Genomic DNA, 15,986 nt, shown 5'->3' with positions numbered 1-15,986 from the left:
TTATAAGATAAAGATACTGTTTTTACAGTGGCAGAGTCCCTGACTGGGAGAAGCATTTTAAGAACCATAAATTCAGACACGCATTACTTGGTCTGTGGTTTGTTTGCTTTCTGTTTTCTAATACATTTTACTGGGCATAGTGCTGAGACCCAAAACCATTAATTCAGAGCATATCCAGAGAACCAAACAGGAGACTGTAATAGTGTGGATAGACAGTAGTTCTTCACCCCTTCTTAGGGCTCTGCCTCATGTCTAAAAGACAGGAAATCTAGAGGGTAACACCCTAAATAATCTCTCTTGCCTTCAGACTCCAGTGTCCTGGCATGAAGTGGAAGTGGGGAAAGCCAGCTCCAGTACTCATAAGCGTTCTGCATCTTGGGGTAGCACAGATCACCGCAGAGAGGTAAAAACAGACCCCTCCCCACTACTTGGCAACTAACACAATTGCTTGGTATGTAGTGGGCCTGCTATTTTGAGGGGGGGGGGGAGACAGGGGAGAGGGAGCTGTTGAAATGGAGACACTAGACTTCTCTGTGCACCTCTTAGTTTGAGGACTGGAGTCTCAACCAGTGCTGTCATTTGAGAGAGATTTTTTTGCTGCAAGTCAACTTTGCTCTTCCCCTTGCACCACCCTTATTGGCTAAGCTGGAAGCAAATTCCCCAAGCTGGCTTCTGTTATGAGGTTTCTCTGGAGGGTCTGTGCATCACTCAGAGTTTCCATATGTGTAACAGGAGCCTTTCAGTGTAGGCTCCACTGTGACCTGGTTCAAAGCTGTTATTGTGACTGGCAGATTAATAGCCCACGATTGCTGGGGAGGGAAAGCTGCCTACACCGTTTTAAAATGGAGGAGCCCATTACAAAGCCCTCAGAATTACTTCCTCCCTACGCTTTGAGAAACAGGCAAGGTTTATTCAAGTTTGGTTAAAAATGGCCCTCTGTCTTGGAACTTCCTGTAGGGAAACAATAGGGAAGGTTGACCTTTTTATTTATTTTTTTTTCTTTCTTTCTTTCTTTCTTTCTTTTTTATAGCTTGGTATGTTGTTTTCTTGTCTGGTTCTATATCAACTGAATTTTGTTTGCTAGATTGCTAAACTGAAGCAGCAGCTCCAGCGAACTAAGCTAAATGGCAGAAATGGCAAAGAGAAAGAGCGGAGCTCCCCACTGCAGGGAGATCATGCTGTCCTTGGATCAGTCAGGGTATGTTCCATATCTCCTTTGCCTCCCTCCCAGCCTAGTTTTGCAGTGTGCCCTCAAGCTAGGAGGAGTAGGCTCCAGTTTCTGCTGCTGAATTGATGATCTGTTGTCCATGTTGTTGTGCTCTTAAGTTCTCATGTCTGATGTTTAAAAACTGTCGTCTTTGCTTGTCCCTGAATGTCTTGGTCAGCAACTGATGGGTTTAATGCAGTCTCCTGTCAAGGCTTTCTCTAATCAGTTAGACTCCTTGAACATCCTTGGCTGAACAAACCTCAGAGTTGTAGGATAAGACTCAGCTGTGCTGGGAAAACTGCAGGAGTTTGTGTGGACACAATAGAGCTTAGGTTCTGTTTGACTTCCTTGTTACAGGACTCTCCCTCTGGATTCCTGCCTGCCTCTCCTGCTTTGAGGCTCAGCCCCTGCTTACATAGGAGCCTTGAAGGCTTAAACCAGGAGCTGGAGGAGGTGTTTGTGAAGGAACAAGGAGAGGAAGAGCTGCTGAGGGTGAGTGAAGCTACAAGGATCAATCACTAACCTGTTGGATGGTCTCTGAAATTTTTACTTCCTGTTTTGCCAGGGACGTTTCCATTATCTTTCCTTCTTGGCTCCAATTCCACATAACTACTCTTTCCAAGCTACAATATATTCACGGAATCCTCCTTGAGTTGAGGCAAAAGACAGCTGCCTTTCCTTGCCAAATGCCTCTTCAAAAACCACTTCTGGTGTGACACCTATAAGAAATCAGATAATTATGGCTTGAGGGTATGTGGGCAGAGAAGACTCAGTAGAACCCAGATGGTTCACAGTCTGCTTGGTTCACAATGGACTGCTGAAGTAAGAACAAGCAACTTGGCTGTTTGTTTTGGCTCTTACTTCAAAGGGCATTGCTTCTCCATTCTGCTAGAGCACTGGGTGGTCCCAGGCAGCTGTTCCCTGTGGCTATATATACAGGTTACCTTCCACCCCCTTGGTCAGTTTGCAAATCCTCATCTTTGCAAGGGGGTGAGGAACCTAGCCCTATGCAGAATCCTTGTTCTACTGTACTTTGCTTGCAGCTTTAAGGAGCTGTGTAATAGTCTCTTGCACTGCAAATGCAGATGACGTATTCCTCCCATTTTTGCCACTAAAATTACATGTCCCCCTGCAGAGAGAGGGTCATATCTGGGTGTCCGAGATCTGTTGCAAAAGGATGCCCCCATTGTAACTGCAGTATCCAGATACTACTGCACTTGCAGTTGAAATATTGCTTAAGATGTGCAGCCCTAAACTGGCAGGGAAAGGGGAGTAACTTAATTGGCTGCACAGTCCAGTACCCTTCCTGAATTCTCAGTGGCTTCTCAACCTGCCCATGCCTGGGTACAGTCCTAAAGTCTGTTACTAGGGAAAATAGGATTCCTTTGGTTGACTGAGCTCTAATGCTCCTAACTCTTCTGTTTGTGTGAAAGGGAACTGAGGTTGAGTCCTGTTCCAATGAATATTTATTTTATTTCTAGATCTTGGAAGTTCCAGATGGCCATAGAGCCCCTGCCCCTCCCCAGAGAGGTGATGGAGACTTCTCTCTGACTCTGGAGCCCAGCAGTAGCAGCTGCAGCAGCCTTTCTCTTTCCCCCTCCCCTTCTGTGCCCATCCGACCTTCTCCACACACCCTTGCAAGAGTGTCTTCAGAAGAGCTTACTTCTGCAGTGGAAGAGCCACTGCCTGATCCTAAGGAGAAAGGTAAACTCCTATAGTTAGGAGGCTAAATAAAGGCCTGCTCTGGATTTTGGACTCAGGGGGGACTGGTGGGCAGGGGTAGTAGCACACTAACTCCAGTGAATTCTCACAGGTCTCATTCCCTCTAGTGCATGTTTTGGATTGGGCTGCTGTGACTCTCTAGAAGCTCTAATAGCATCCTGCATATGTGCTGGGTTATACTGGAGCTTCAGTAGACTTGCATGCTTCTTTCTGCTGCATTTGGGGAGCCTTTGCATGAAACTGCTGGCTGGGAAGTGAAGGCAGTTCTACAGGCCATAAGTTTAGGACACCAGTGCAAGTGTGAACCCTATAGTGGTCTGGGGAAGCTTGTCATGTTTTGATTTGATATGGCTATGTTGGATCCTTCTAGCATCTTCTCAAAGTCTTCCTTCCCTCTTAGAGGATGGCAGCCCCTCACCAGTCCTGGCCTTTGCCTCATCTCCTCGACCCAACCACAGCTACATGTTTAAGCGGGAGCCACCTGAGGGATGTGAGAGAGTCCGGGCTTTTGAAGAAGCCTTGTAAGTGATGACTGGGACGGTGTGGGGAGCAGGTGCATTACATGAGCCTAGTACCAAGGCAGCATGCTGCAGTGGAACTGCTGCTAGTTGATGGCATGCCTTCCCCCAAAGTTGGGGGACTCTGCTCGCTTGCTCTCAATTTTAGAATTGACCAGGAGTGAGGATTGCAGATTTTCTTGGCCCCCCCCAGAGAAGAGGCTTCTCTTCTGTGTCTGTGCAGAAGCAAAGCTGAGCGCTGCTAAAACATCAAGAACTTGTCTACAGAGATGTCTTAAAGGCTCTTTTGTCCTTTCCACCACATACCTAAGCACTGTGCTCACTTGGCCAGCACAACTTCTTGAACTGTGAGGGTGGCTGAGAGAGAAACCGAATCTGCATTCTCCAGCTGCTAGCAGAATGGGGTTCTTTACCATACCTCTGCTACTGGCCCACACTTCCTATTCACCCTGCCCCTCTGCTCCCAGTCTCTTGCCTGCTGCCTTTCCACTAGAAGTGAGGAAGGCTTGCCAGTGTAGGGGACTGATTTGGATCTTATTCAAACAAGAGTCCTGATTTCTCAGCTGCCCATAGCTCTCAGTAACCATTGGCACAATGCTTCCTAGGTGGCTACTGAAAAAAAAACTTTCCCAGGGGTTCATAACGATGAAAATAGTCGCCTTTTCAAAGGGTTGAGACAGGAGAATTTAAACTGGGAACTCTGTCCTCTAAGAAGCCAGCATATTCTAAAGCTGCAATTGCCTTAGCAGCCGGGTGGTGTACCCATTCCTAATCTGGGTCTGTTGTTTCTCTCACTCCTTCAGGTCCCCCAGTCCCAATCGGAACTTTCTGCCCTCCTGTCCAGATAAGAACAAAGTCCACTTCAACCCAACAGGCTCTGCCTTTTGCCCAGTCAGTCTGGTGAAGCCTCTCTTTCCAAACATGGGTTTTCTGTTTAGAGGTTTCCCAGCTACTTCCAGTCCTGTGCCACAAGGTATGTTTCTTGGGTCACGGAAGGATTCTGCAGCAGATGGCTTTAGCGAGGCCTCTAAATCGCCTCCCCTGAACTTTGAACACTGGAAGCGCAACCAGACAGAAGAGAGTGTCCTCTTTCACAGCTCCCTCATGGTCTGAAGCCTTTGGGAGACCTGGCACAACAAAGTGTCTTTAGCTCCTCAATGCATCTTAACCTGTGGAGACTAGTGCCTTGAAGTTGGAACTTTTGAAGGCTAAAGGGGCAGCCCTGGGATGGAAAAACCACCACAGGTGTTCTTGCTGCAGTGGTGAAGACTGTAAAGTACAATGTGCCACAGGACTCTTCACCACTGGGTGGCTCATTTCTTGGAGCCCCCAATACTCAAGCACTTTCCTTTCCTGTGTTGAAAGTCATTGTATCCTCTGTTTTGCTGTCAAAGCACAGCTGGAGCTCTGCTGCTGTGAACAGAATGGAAACTTGAGCTACCTGGCTCTGCCAATGAGGGTCCTTGCTGAAGGGATTTAGATGGCGCTTCCTAGCACTTTTCACCCTCTACAGCTGCCACCGGGACTCCTTGCCTCTTTGCCAAGGGGAGGCAGGTCTGCAGACTGGCTGCTTCTGGGGGAGACTGGAAGAGCTGGGCTTAAGCTGTCTCCAGCTGTCTGAATGTATCTGCACCCTCTAGAAGATGACTTGAGCCAGTTACAGCCCCCATGCTTTGAGAGGGGTTTAGAAGTAATGAATTATAGATGGCCACTAGTGGCACTGTCTGACCCCTTGAAACAACCACACAGCTTTCAGGAGCATCTTGGAAAGCCGTGCTTCTACAGGGGTAGAGAATGCAGATGAACAGATAGATATCTGCCACTGCACCTTCAGTGACCTGTATATGCAGAAGACCTGCACCCTGGAAAGCTTATTACATGATGGAGGGTGAACAAAGAGGGATTTGCTGCATGATTTCCTTGTGGGTAGGTGAGGGCCTCCACCTTGTTTCAGGGAAAGGGTGATGGAAACCAAAATCAGAGCAGCATGCAAATATCTCCACTCTTGGAAGGTTGCTGCTAGTAGAGATGTTACAATGCTGCTTTCCAGATGAATGCCCTGGACAATCTGACTGATTCTGATTTTTGGAGGGAGGGGTGGGTAGGCCAGCTGGAGTTCAGAACAGTTTTTGTTTCACTGCAGAAAAACATGCACAGGTGTAAGATTATTGTAACTGCACCTGGGCAGGAGTCTGAGATCCAGCAATGCTTATCCCAGCACAAAGCCTTACAAGGTGAAACTAACATGGGGAACTTGGATTGCAATGCCTCTAGAAAACAAAAGTATTTTGATTTGTGTTCTGTTGCTAAGGCTCTGGGTTGTATTGAAGAAGCCTATTTTCTTGTATCTGATGTAGAAACTCTATTTTCTTCCAAAGACACTATTTTTGCAGCTGTTTGAAGTTTGTATTTTATGTATGTATTGCAGAGCTTAAAAGAGGAATGTTAGCCTTGGAGTTCTTGTCTCTTGTTAGAGGGTTTTTTGTGTTTGTTGTTTTATTTTCTTTTTGCAGATCCTGGTATTGCCAGTGAGAAAATAAATATTCCAGGCATCCAGAATACTTTCTCTCTCTTCTCTCCCCCCCCCCTTCCTTTGGGGGTTTAGTCACTAGAAACTAAAGCTTCTAAAGGCTTTAGCAGACAGCTGCTGCAGCCACGAGTAGGCCGGCTGGATAGCCTGCATCTCCTACTGTAATACTGTCTACCTTAGACCCACTGCTGTATGTACTGCAAAGGAAGTGGGTTAATACTGTTTGGCCAGTTTGTAGTCAACTTGTGATAGTCCTTGCTCTGGAGTTGAGCTTAGACTTGACAGGCTTGTGGCCCCTACATTATCTTTCTGAAGTTTAGGATTGGTTGTTCCTAAATTGTAGCCAACTAGGTTCAGCAAGGCTGAGCTCTGCACCAAGTGTTAAAACCACTTCTCTCTAATGTATTAAAGATGTGCTCATTTTAGCAGTATGAATACAGCTTCTAAATTAGGCCATGGAAAGGAAATGCAGCCGGCTGGGAGGAAAACGCCTACATGCATAAACTCTGCTTCATCCTACAGTATGAGCTACAAAACAATCTACTTCACTTTAACCCCTGAGGTTAGTCATTGAATCCTGGTGCTGTAGCGGGGGAGCTCTGCAGGCTTCAATACCAACAGTTTCTTAAAGTAAGAGAAAGTCCCTTGGTCAGGTAGAGAACTAAGAAAAGACATTACTGAAGTACAGGTTGAGGGGAAGCTTCAAGCTGGAGTTGCCATTTTGGAGCACACAAATCAGATTTATTAGAGAAAAGCACCAAGCAGGGTGCCAACTTTTTAATAACCTTGTGTCTCTGCCCAGCTGCCCTGAAATTGGGATTTCATATTTCAGCAAGCAAATGCGGTCCTACCCAAAGGAGTTCCAAACTGCTCCCAGCTCCTTGACTGTTGTCACCTTCTTATGAAATGCTCCAAAATTAAGACTTCGAGTGTCTCTCTTGGCAGGGGAAAGATGGGGAAGAGCCTTTAAACTAACATGCCAGATAGCATGCCTAGAAGTAAGATGCATTTTTGAGTACTTTTTTATAAAGTCGATTAGAATACAATTAATGTCTTGCAAATTGCTCTATCCACAGCTCCGCCAATGTCACAACTTGTGATTCCTGCAGGTTCTGGAGGAAAGGCTGTGTATTGTGTTCTGTTGAAGTAGAAATAGCAATTTAGGCCTCAGCTTGAAGTACCAGGAAATTTAACTGTACATGTGCTGCCCTCTGAAAAGCCTTCATGGGAACGCAACTTTAAACCCATTGTTCACCCTGAAGGGTGTCTATAATGAATCCTTGGGGACTTTGCTCCTGTTTAATGCATAGTAACCTCTTTCTTAAAACAGGAGGAACCTTGGATATTGTGGCTACAGTGAGCCCTCCCTGGGTTATGAATCTGCCATAGTAGCCAGGGAAGCAAAATGGAAAAATCTGGCCTGATGAAACCCTAAGCGTCTCATAAATAGCTATTGTATTCATCTCTCTGCACCCCCTGCTTGCAGCCTGAATGACATACTTCAACCCTCCCCTATGCAGGGTGCAATTAAAACTTGATGGTAATGCTGTGCTGAAGCACTCTTTCACCAGTCTGCATTCCAGTCAAGTCTGGGATTATTTTAATAAAAAAAACCAAAACAAAACCCTACTATTTGAAAGGGACAGAAGCAAGGAGGAATAAAGGCCTACAGAAGAGACCTGCATTTTAAAACCAAGGTGCTTTGTGTTTGGCTTGTTAGAGCTGGCCCTCTTCCTGCAGTATACTCATCAGCTGTAAACTCTACAGCCACTTAGCTTGATCATCCCTGCCTCTGACCGTAGAGGAGAAGGGGAGGTTTCATGTGCTAGTTTCATACAAAAGCACACAAAGCCTTCTAGTAGCCCAGGGCTGTCTCGTAGCAGCTTTTGACATGGTAAAATGTTTGGATTCTGCATACCTATCCAAAAAGATCCAAGCTGAATTGGTTAAGTGTCTTTCAAAGAGGAAGCTATGTTCTGTTCAGACAAGAGATGGTAGTTTTGGATAACTAAAGCAAAAGTAATGACTCACATTTTTATTAGCATCTTATTTCTGGTCTGACTGACAATGGAAATAGAGAGCAATGGGTAGTGGGGATATGCTAGACTAACTTGCGGTCTAGTTGCAGTTGTGGAACAGCATCTTGGAACTGCTAGGAATAGGAACTTGCTTTGTCTTTTAATAAGTGGAAATAAAATGCAAGCACTGACCATCTGTGGTTGGGGGAAAGGTGGGGGTGAGGGGGGGGACAGACAACATTTCAAAAGGATTTGCTGCATCCATATTTCCACCCCACTTTGTAAAAACCAACACTGTAATGGAGTCCCTTTGGTTGTTTGGCTAGGCCCAGAAGCTAGAAGGCCAGACTAAATTAAAGGAATCCTGTTGGTGCCAAAATAACAAAGCAGTTTCCCTTTATTATTAGCAGAATTTTATAAATATGCCTTCCACACCCACAGCCTATTCATCTTGGATAAGGAAAATATTCTGGTCAGTGTAACTTGCTGATTCTTGCATGGTAGCACAGTGCTGCACCGTTTGGCTTGCAAACACAGAAAGGAATGTTTATATTTAAACACATTTTTCATTGGGTTTAAACTTATGGAGCCAATGCTGTTGCTCCTGAATTTGGTAACGCAATGCTATTTACAAACCATAAAAGTTAGATCTAAACCAGCCAGCCTTGTGCTGCTTTAATAAACAACATGACCACACTGACCAATCAAAGTAAACCCATTCAGACTCCATGCATGCATGTGTCTGTGTTCCTTCCAAATATGCACATGGAGATCTAGGCTTAAAAAGGCAAACCCTTTCTCAGCTGCAGGCAGTATTAAAAATGCAGTGTTTTTGTAGATGGGAGAGCTGCAGGCCTGGGGGAGGTCAGCATTCTTGCCATGCAGCAAGGGCAGTGCAGATTAGAGGGTTTGCTATAATTACCCTTTATAAACAAGTAGTTGAATGTGCAAGTTGGCAAGACACCAGTCCCAGGAAACTACTGAAACAGCTTCTGAAAGTCTGCTTTGGAGCTGAATGTCTGCAGAACAACCCCAGACAGCCTCTGCTCCACACAGGTAAGACACCCCCTGCTTACGGGCCAAACTGCATTTTATGGTAGGAACCACCACTTAACTAGCACTGAAACTAAGGCAGGGCGTGGCCCAAGAAGTCCCTGAGCGGTGGCAGGTCTGTGGGGAGGAGAGGTGCCTGTTGGATGTTGGTTTTCTTTTTAACAAAATGTGGAGGGGAGGAAATCTCTTCCCTCCCCCATGTGCATGTGAAAGCAAGCAGAGGCAGATGTGCTCTTTCCAAAGCAGGAGGAAGGAGCCAACTGAAAGCTAGTGAAATTTTAGACTGTGTTGATTATACTTGGAGGTGGCAGGGAGGGGATAACTCCTTCCTGGGCCAGAGGCCAAGGGTGGGGAAGGTGATCCTACTCTGACGCTGTTGGAGGGATGAACATGCAGGATGAGACAGTTGTCAGCTTTTATAAGGTAGAGCTGCAGCAAGTAGGCTTTATGGACAGCTAAAGAACAGGCTGCGTTGGGAACCTTTCTGCCACTCCGTCCAACAAATTGTAGAACTTGGTGCGGTGCCTGCTGCTGGGGCTATTTACAAGGGCTGCCTTCTGGCTATTTTGTGGTCCTGGTATAACCGTGAACCTCCCCCTAGAGCTTAAAGCAATCAGGGTTTGTAGTAGAGATTATATATTTTATTAGACCAACAATTTTTTTGGAAGCTTTCGGACACAAACATCCATCATCAGGCATCGGAGAAAAGATTGTAGAAGTTCTCCTGGGTTTAAATGAAAGTTATTTCATAGGATTTCACAGATGAGTCAATAGGTGGAAAGTTCCTCTGGACAGGCAGTTCACAGCTAGTATGATGAAGAGTGTGCCTGAAAACTTACCATTAAAAAATATTGCTTGCAAAAATCCTGTTGGTCTAATAAAAGATGCTTCTTCCTCGACACTAATACAGCTACAACCTGGACTCCTGTTTTTAAAGCTTAGGTTCACCCTTGCCTCTAGTTCCTTTCCAACACAAGCCAGCGGCCTGTTCTTAACAGTACGGACCAGCGCTGCCTCTCGGGCGGACTCGGCACGGCACGGCTGCACACCAGCTGCCAGTGCTGCTGCTCTACGTCTCGGGGCACCTTTCAGTTTTTAAGTGGGCGAGGCGGACCTCTACTGCTCTGGCCTCTGCCCCAGCACTAGGGAAGCGGACACTGCAGTGGAGCTCGAGAAACCCAACGTCTGCTCCTCGTTCATCCCTCAATTTGCATGAGTTGGGCAGGTCTCTGTTCCGCCTGGGGTGTCTTCCCCTCCCACCCCCTCGCTCCCTTCCAGCACAGCCCCTGCCCAGAGCCACGGCCAGGGTGCCGTACGCAGCTGCTCCAGCGCTGACCCGGGCCGAGACTCATGGCAGGCCCTAACCCCGCGGCACTGTACAGGGTGGCTAGGCCCGGCCAGGCCGTGACCCCGCAACCCCCGCGGGGCGGCGCCGGGTCGTGACGTCACGCCATCGAAACAGCGAGCCCCGGCGCATGCGCACGACAGGAGCGCTTGTCCCCGCCTCCTGCCGTTGTGAGAGCAGCCGGCTTCAATGGCTTGCAAGCCCCCGACTACGCCCCGCCTCCTGGCTGCGGAGCCAATCCGCATCCTACACATTGGGAAACGTAAAAACGAGGCGCCGGGGGATGAGGAAGGCCCCCGCACTGGGGAAGTACGCGCCGGTGCCTGGCCACAAAGCGGCTGCAGGGCGGTGGCGCTGCGCCGGTCCAAAAGGAAGTGAAGCTGGTATCCGGGCCAGAGTGAGCGGCGGAACCTTGCTGGCCCGCACCGCGGTTCCGGCTCTTCCCTGCCTGGCTTCGCTCTTGCCGCCGCAGGTCTGGCGATGCCGCGGGCAGCCCGCACCCGGCGCCGGCGGGCCCTCGAGGCGGCAGCGAGGCGCGGGCCGCTTGCATGAGGCCCCCCGCGCCGCTGCGCGACGTGCGCCTGGACGTGCCGCCGGCTGCGAGCGCGGCCGCCGCCGCCGCCATGGGCGCGAGCGCGGGCGGGGCCCTGACGCCCGAGCGCCTGCGCCTGCCAATCTGCTTCCTCGGCGTCTTCGCCTGCTACTTCTACTACGGCATCCTGCAGGAGAGCATGTGAGCGCCGCCCCCCTCCCCTCCCGCCCGGCCCGGCCCGGCCCGGCCCGGCCCGGCCCGGCCCGGCACAGCGCAGGGCCGAGCCGAGCCGAGCCGAGCGCGGGCCCGGCCGCCGTCTCACTGTAGCTGTGCTTCTTGCAGAACGCGAGGGAAGTACGGGGAGGGCGCCCAGCAGGAGACGTTCAAGTACGCGCTGTCCTTGGTCTTCATCCAGTGTGTGATCAACGCCGTCTTCGCCCGGCTGCGTACGTACCCCGGGCCCCGCGGCCTCTTCGCTGCCTCCCTGCTCCGGTTGGACTTGGTGTTGCCAGGTCTTCAATGTGAAACGATCGCTTTGGACGCTCAAAATGGCCATATTTGCTGGAAAACTACCCAACACTGAAAAAAATACGATGCAAATAAACCTCTTTCTTATTTACTTTATGTTGCTCACTGTAAATCCAGCGAGCGAGTGAGAACTGCATCATCCAAATTGAAGCGTTTCTCATTTCGAGGCAAGCAGCCATAAGGAAGTGCTGACGGCAAACCCAAAAGTTGGCTAAGACTCCCCGAGAGTGACCTGGGTTTTGCATAGGCTGCCTCAGAAATTATTGTTTTGAACACTTTTATTGTTATTGATAGTATGTTGCACAGGGGTTGAAATGATCATACAGATATGATAACTATCGTATACCTGGCAACACTGTGGAGTCTTGGGACCCACCCCCACAGTCCCCCTGCACGTCACCCCTGTGAGCAGGCATCAGGAATTCAGCGTCTGCCCTTTACCTCGACCTCTTCAGATCAGACGCTCGGGCCCTAGAGATCTGGACAACAGCTTGCTTCATCCATGCTGTGGATAAGAAGCTGAACTGTGTTGGGGGTTGTGTACTTCTGGCATCACGAATCTATTTTACAATGCCATAACATCCAGTGACAACCTGTATTTTTTGTACTTCTCCCCAGTGATCCAGTTCTTTGACACTGTCAGAGCGGATCGGACTCGGAACTGGCTGTATGCAGCTTGCTCCCTCTCCTATCTGGGCGCTATGGTTTCCAGCAACTCAGCTCTGCAATTCGTCAATTATCCAACTCAGGTGAAGAGAGGTGGGCTGGTTTGTGCAGCAAGAAACTTGGGTTATAAAATTTCCTTTGTAGATTTGCATTTTCCCTAGTGAGGACTTTTACAAGTTATAGCTTGTAATCTTTGTACCTAAGATGTTAAATCAGTGCAGGGATGCACTAAGGCACTGATCAAGGGCTGGGGTGGTACAGGTGCTAAGGCCCATGTTTGACAGCCCAGAAGTTGCAAGTTTGAGGCCACAGCAGAAGCACTCATAGCAGGGCCATGTCGGATTCCAACAAATCTGCAAATTCTGCTAAATTACCTTGTCACAAAGACACAAAAAAGTTAAGGACAGGAATATCCAGAAAGATGGTCAACTCTGAAAAATAAATTTGAGGGGAAATATCCTCACACTCCAGGACTTAAGACTACTGGGGGTAGAGGGACTCTGGGTCTGATCCCATCTAGCAATTCCTGCGTTATGATCACCTTGCCTGGTTGTGGGTAGTGTGTGGCATGCAGCTAGTTAAGATGCTCTTTCACTTACAGGTTTTAGGCAAGTCCTGCAAACCCATCCCAGGTAAGCAGTTATCATATGCTTTCTAGTCTGTACCCTGCTTTGAACCAGTCCCTGGTTTTTTGTACTATGAAAAACAGTACATTTCCACTCATGGAGCTGTTGAGAGGCTTGACAAATGTCTGTGTCTAAGCATAGCTGACCCTGTCTGAGGTGTTGGGGGAGTGGATGGCATGACCTCCTGAAGGCCCCTTTCTTCCCTATTATGATTCTACTCCTGGGGCAGCTCTGCTTGTGCCAGAGTGGAGAGAGTAGCCATGTGCTTATCCGTTGCACCCAGAATGTGGCACAGAATCATTTCATTTCTAGCAGAGTTTTTCAGGAGCAGTTTCCCAAACCCTCTTCTTTCTGCAGTCATGCTTCTAGGCGTGACTGTGCTGAGGAAGAAGTACCCACTAGCCAAATATCTCTGCGTCCTGCTGATAGTCACAGGTGTGGCCCTGTTCATGTACAAGCCTAAAAAAGGAAGTGCGAGTGCTGATGACCACATCTTTGGCTATGGAGAACTCCTCCTGGTAAGTACCAGGCTGCTGAAGTACAAGGAATCCCAAGGGTTTGTGTGGGTAGTGGAGGCTGCTCCACCATCAGGGTTCTCCAGAATCCATAGTGGAAAGATGGTTAAAGGGGTGATTGTCTGCTAGGCCCTGGGAGGGGTGATTCTTCCAACCTACCTCACAGTGAGGTGGGATGGGGCATTGGCACAGGCATGCCAGGCACCACTTCAGAATTCACGTTCATCTGTTACCATTTAATAAACAGTTTGAAACTAGAAGGCTATTGGATTTGAATGTGTGTTAAAGAGGAAATAGTTGACAAGGGTCCTGTATTGTCTTCTCTTATGACCCCCTTTCTTTCCTTAGCTGCTGTCACTGACGTTGGATGGACTGACTGGGGTGTCACAGGACCATATGAGAGCTCATTACCAGACTGGTTCCAACCACATGATGCTAAATGTTAATCTGTGGTCCACACTGTTCCTTGGTGCTGGTAAGGAACACGCTGAGAGAGGCTAGGCTATCTGGCCTGAAGACTGACTTGGAACATCCTCTGAGCCAAGGACCTTGCCTCTCCTTCTGTAAAGGGCCTAGCATACTTTGCAGAACTTCCTTCTTTTTTTAGAGGGGGGAAATCTACCTGCCCAGTTTTTTATTTGGGTGCAGTTTTTTAAAATGGCCAGCAGAGTACACTGCTCCTCACACAGTTCAGTCACCCAAGTACATCTGCATCTCTGAAAAATTCCTGCCTTCGGGCTGAGCCTGGGGTCTAAGTAACAGTCTCTGCCACCATTGCCTTACTTTGACTGGGAATGAGGTTGCCTTGTGTGTAGCAGTGTGTTCTTTTTTTGAGAAACGGTGCTCGTGATTACTGTGTTGAGAATTGGGGATAATGAAAGGTGCAGTCAACAAGAGTAACTAGGAGGGTGACATTTTACTGGATGTTTTTTTGACTGTGTCCAAGTGTAAAACTGCAAACTATTTCTGGAGCGGTGCTGTTTTTGAAAATGAAGAAGTTCTTGCATTCTGCTGTAGCATCCACTTCCTCTCATTGAACTCCTGACACCCCTTACTCTGGCTTTAGGCTCAGTAAGTTAGGGCTGAGTGAGATACGGCTGGGAAGCAATGGAGAACAGAATTGTGGCTGTACAGTGGATTTAGCAGCTGGATGCTAATCCCTTTGAATCCTAAGGGATTAGCCTCCTTAATATTTTGCCTCCCACCAGAAGCTCTGTCATGGACCAGTGACTACAGATCCTTTTCCACTGGCCTTCTCTGGGTGGAGTTTGCTTTCACTTTTGTAGTAGATTCTTTATCAGCTGTAGTGAATGTGAATTATGAGCATGACTTCAGAGGCACTGACTGCCCAGGGTGTCTCTGGGCCAGGAATTTATGCTGTCCTTAAACCTTCCCCAGGGATCTTGTTCACGGGAGAGCTTTGGGAGTTCCTGAGTTTTGCAGAACGTTATCCCAGCATCCTCTACAACATCCTGCTGTTTGGCCTGACAAGTGCACTGGGTCAGGTAGATAGCATTCTGTTCTCTTACCCTAAACCCCTTCATGCAGCGTTCCTGATTTCTCCTTTACTTGGAGGACTGAAGGTGAAGCTACCAGATCTTCCTGCTGTTTCTGATTATACCCTGCATACTGTACAGCTAACACTCTCAGCTGTAGATGGGCTCACAGTTGTGCAAGAAATCTTCTTCCCATAAGAGTATGATTTAAGATGTAATTGGAATTCAGTTTCTATAAAGACTGTAAGGTGCATCTAGGAAGACAGTCTGCTCCAGCACACCAAATCTGTTTCTCTTCCAGAGTTTCATCTTCATGACTGTAGTATACTTTGGACCTTTGACTTGTTCCATCATTACCACAACCCGCAAATTCTTCACCATTTTAGCCTCTGTCATTCTGTTTGCCAACCCAATCAGTACAATGCAGTGGGTAGGGACTATCCTAGTATTTTTGGGTAAGTCCTAATTTCAGAATCTTTGCTCTGGCCATTACGTGGTGGCGGAGTATGGAAATTGGTGGCTGACTGGGGAGGGGAGGGAGAGGAAGGACTGAGTGCAATGGATTATTTTTGTCTTGGGACAGATTTGTTGGTGAAAGTATGTCTCTGGTCTTGTTTGGGAGAAAAGGTTCAGGTAGTTCTTGGAGGGTGTTACTCCAGTTACAGATCCAGCTGACTTAAAAGATTTTTGTTTACACTAAAATTTTTACCTGGCACCCACTGACTCTAGAGTAATTAAGCGCTGATCAGTATGTGGGGCTGTAGACTGGTTTGTAGTTGTCTGAGGGAAGTACTGAAGTTTTCCTCAGGCACAAATCCTTCTTGTTTCTCTGCAGGTCTTGGACTTGATGCCAAATTTGGGAAAGGAACAAAGAAGACATCACATTAGGAAGACCTGTGAGCTCTACAGTTGGAAGGAACTTTTAATTTATTGTCTTGTACCTCAGCATCTGTTATGAAACTGGACTCACTCCGGGTGCTTGAAATGGATTTTTTTTAATTATGAACTGTTTTACAGTGTGTAACATTTTAGTTTTAACAATAATCAAGAGTTTAACTTTTTTTTCTGTAATCAAAGCTGCATCAATGGATCCCTGCAGCAGGGAGAAATTCTTGCCTTAAAGGGAGACACATTTTACCTTTATTAAAGGAAAAGGAAACAAGTTGCTGCTTCTGACCTTTATTTCAGTTGGTTTTCTGATCTTAGAAAAGCTGTGTTCTTTGCAGACCT

General features: G+C 47.7%; 2 protein-coding genes and 1 long non-coding RNA gene across 9 annotated transcripts in view; 2 read left to right on the top strand and 1 right to left on the bottom strand.

Moving 5' to 3' along the window:
* Positions 1–6,006, top strand: part of FAM117A (family with sequence similarity 117 member A) — a 29,922-nt gene extending 23,916 nt beyond the window's left edge. For 3 of the 6 annotated variants that reach the window (XM_059727048.1, XM_059727053.1, XM_019482614.2), the window contains 6 exons: positions 308–403; positions 1,085–1,198; positions 1,565–1,699; positions 2,689–2,911; positions 3,330–3,450; positions 4,251–6,006. In XM_059727048.1, coding sequence (XP_059583031.1) covers positions 308–403; positions 1,085–1,198; positions 1,565–1,699; positions 2,689–2,911; positions 3,330–3,450; positions 4,251–4,560 — 999 coding nt within the window. In that variant the 3' untranslated portion in view covers positions 4,561–6,006. The remainder of the gene's footprint in view (positions 1–307; positions 404–1,084; positions 1,199–1,564; positions 1,700–2,688; positions 2,912–3,329; positions 3,451–4,250) is intronic. The other 3 variants (XM_059727050.1, XM_059727051.1, XM_059727052.1) reach the window with 3 other exon arrangements.
* LOC132250350 (uncharacterized) overlaps positions 1–15,986 on the bottom strand; it is a 53,526-nt gene that overhangs the window by 3,960 nt on the left and 33,580 nt on the right. Inside the window, exon 2 of the long non-coding RNA XR_009462021.1 lies at positions 1,731–1,926. This is a non-coding gene — a long non-coding RNA (uncharacterized LOC132250350). The remainder of the gene's footprint in view (positions 1–1,730; positions 1,927–15,986) is intronic.
* SLC35B1 (solute carrier family 35 member B1) lies at positions 8,996–15,918 on the top strand. Of its 2 annotated transcripts, none has more exons than XM_059727055.1 (10): positions 8,996–9,051; positions 10,866–11,126; positions 11,268–11,371; positions 12,072–12,202; positions 12,721–12,751; positions 13,175–13,263; positions 13,609–13,735; positions 14,659–14,765; positions 15,058–15,211; positions 15,592–15,918. In XM_059727055.1, exons 1-10 carry the CDS (start codon positions 9,011–9,013, stop codon positions 15,642–15,644), a joined length of 1,098 nt encoding a protein of 365 aa, XP_059583038.1. In that variant the 5' UTR covers positions 8,996–9,010; the 3' UTR covers positions 15,645–15,918. The 2 variants fall into 2 exon arrangements, with proteins under 2 accessions (XP_059583038.1, XP_059583037.1); XM_059727054.1 differs by having other exon boundaries at positions 13,103–13,263.

Source organism: Alligator mississippiensis, chromosome 4, assembly GCF_030867095.1.
Source record: "Alligator mississippiensis isolate rAllMis1 chromosome 4, rAllMis1, whole genome shotgun sequence".
NCBI classification, from domain to species: Eukaryota; Metazoa; Chordata; order Crocodylia; family Alligatoridae; genus Alligator; species Alligator mississippiensis.
This window is presented reverse-complemented; position numbering and strand designations above follow the sequence as displayed.

Coding starts and splice junctions, on each gene's coding strand:
- SLC35B1 (XM_059727054.1), top strand. CDS start 9,011: ATGTCTGCAGAACAACCCCAGACAGCCTCTGCTCCACACAG. Junction 11,127..11,267: donor GGCATCCTGCAGGAGAGCAT/GTGAGCGCCGCC, acceptor TGCTTCTTGCAG/AACGCGAGGGAAGTACGGGG. Junction 13,736..14,658: donor CACACTGTTCCTTGGTGCTG/GTAAGGAACACG, acceptor AACCTTCCCCAG/GGATCTTGTTCACGGGAGAG.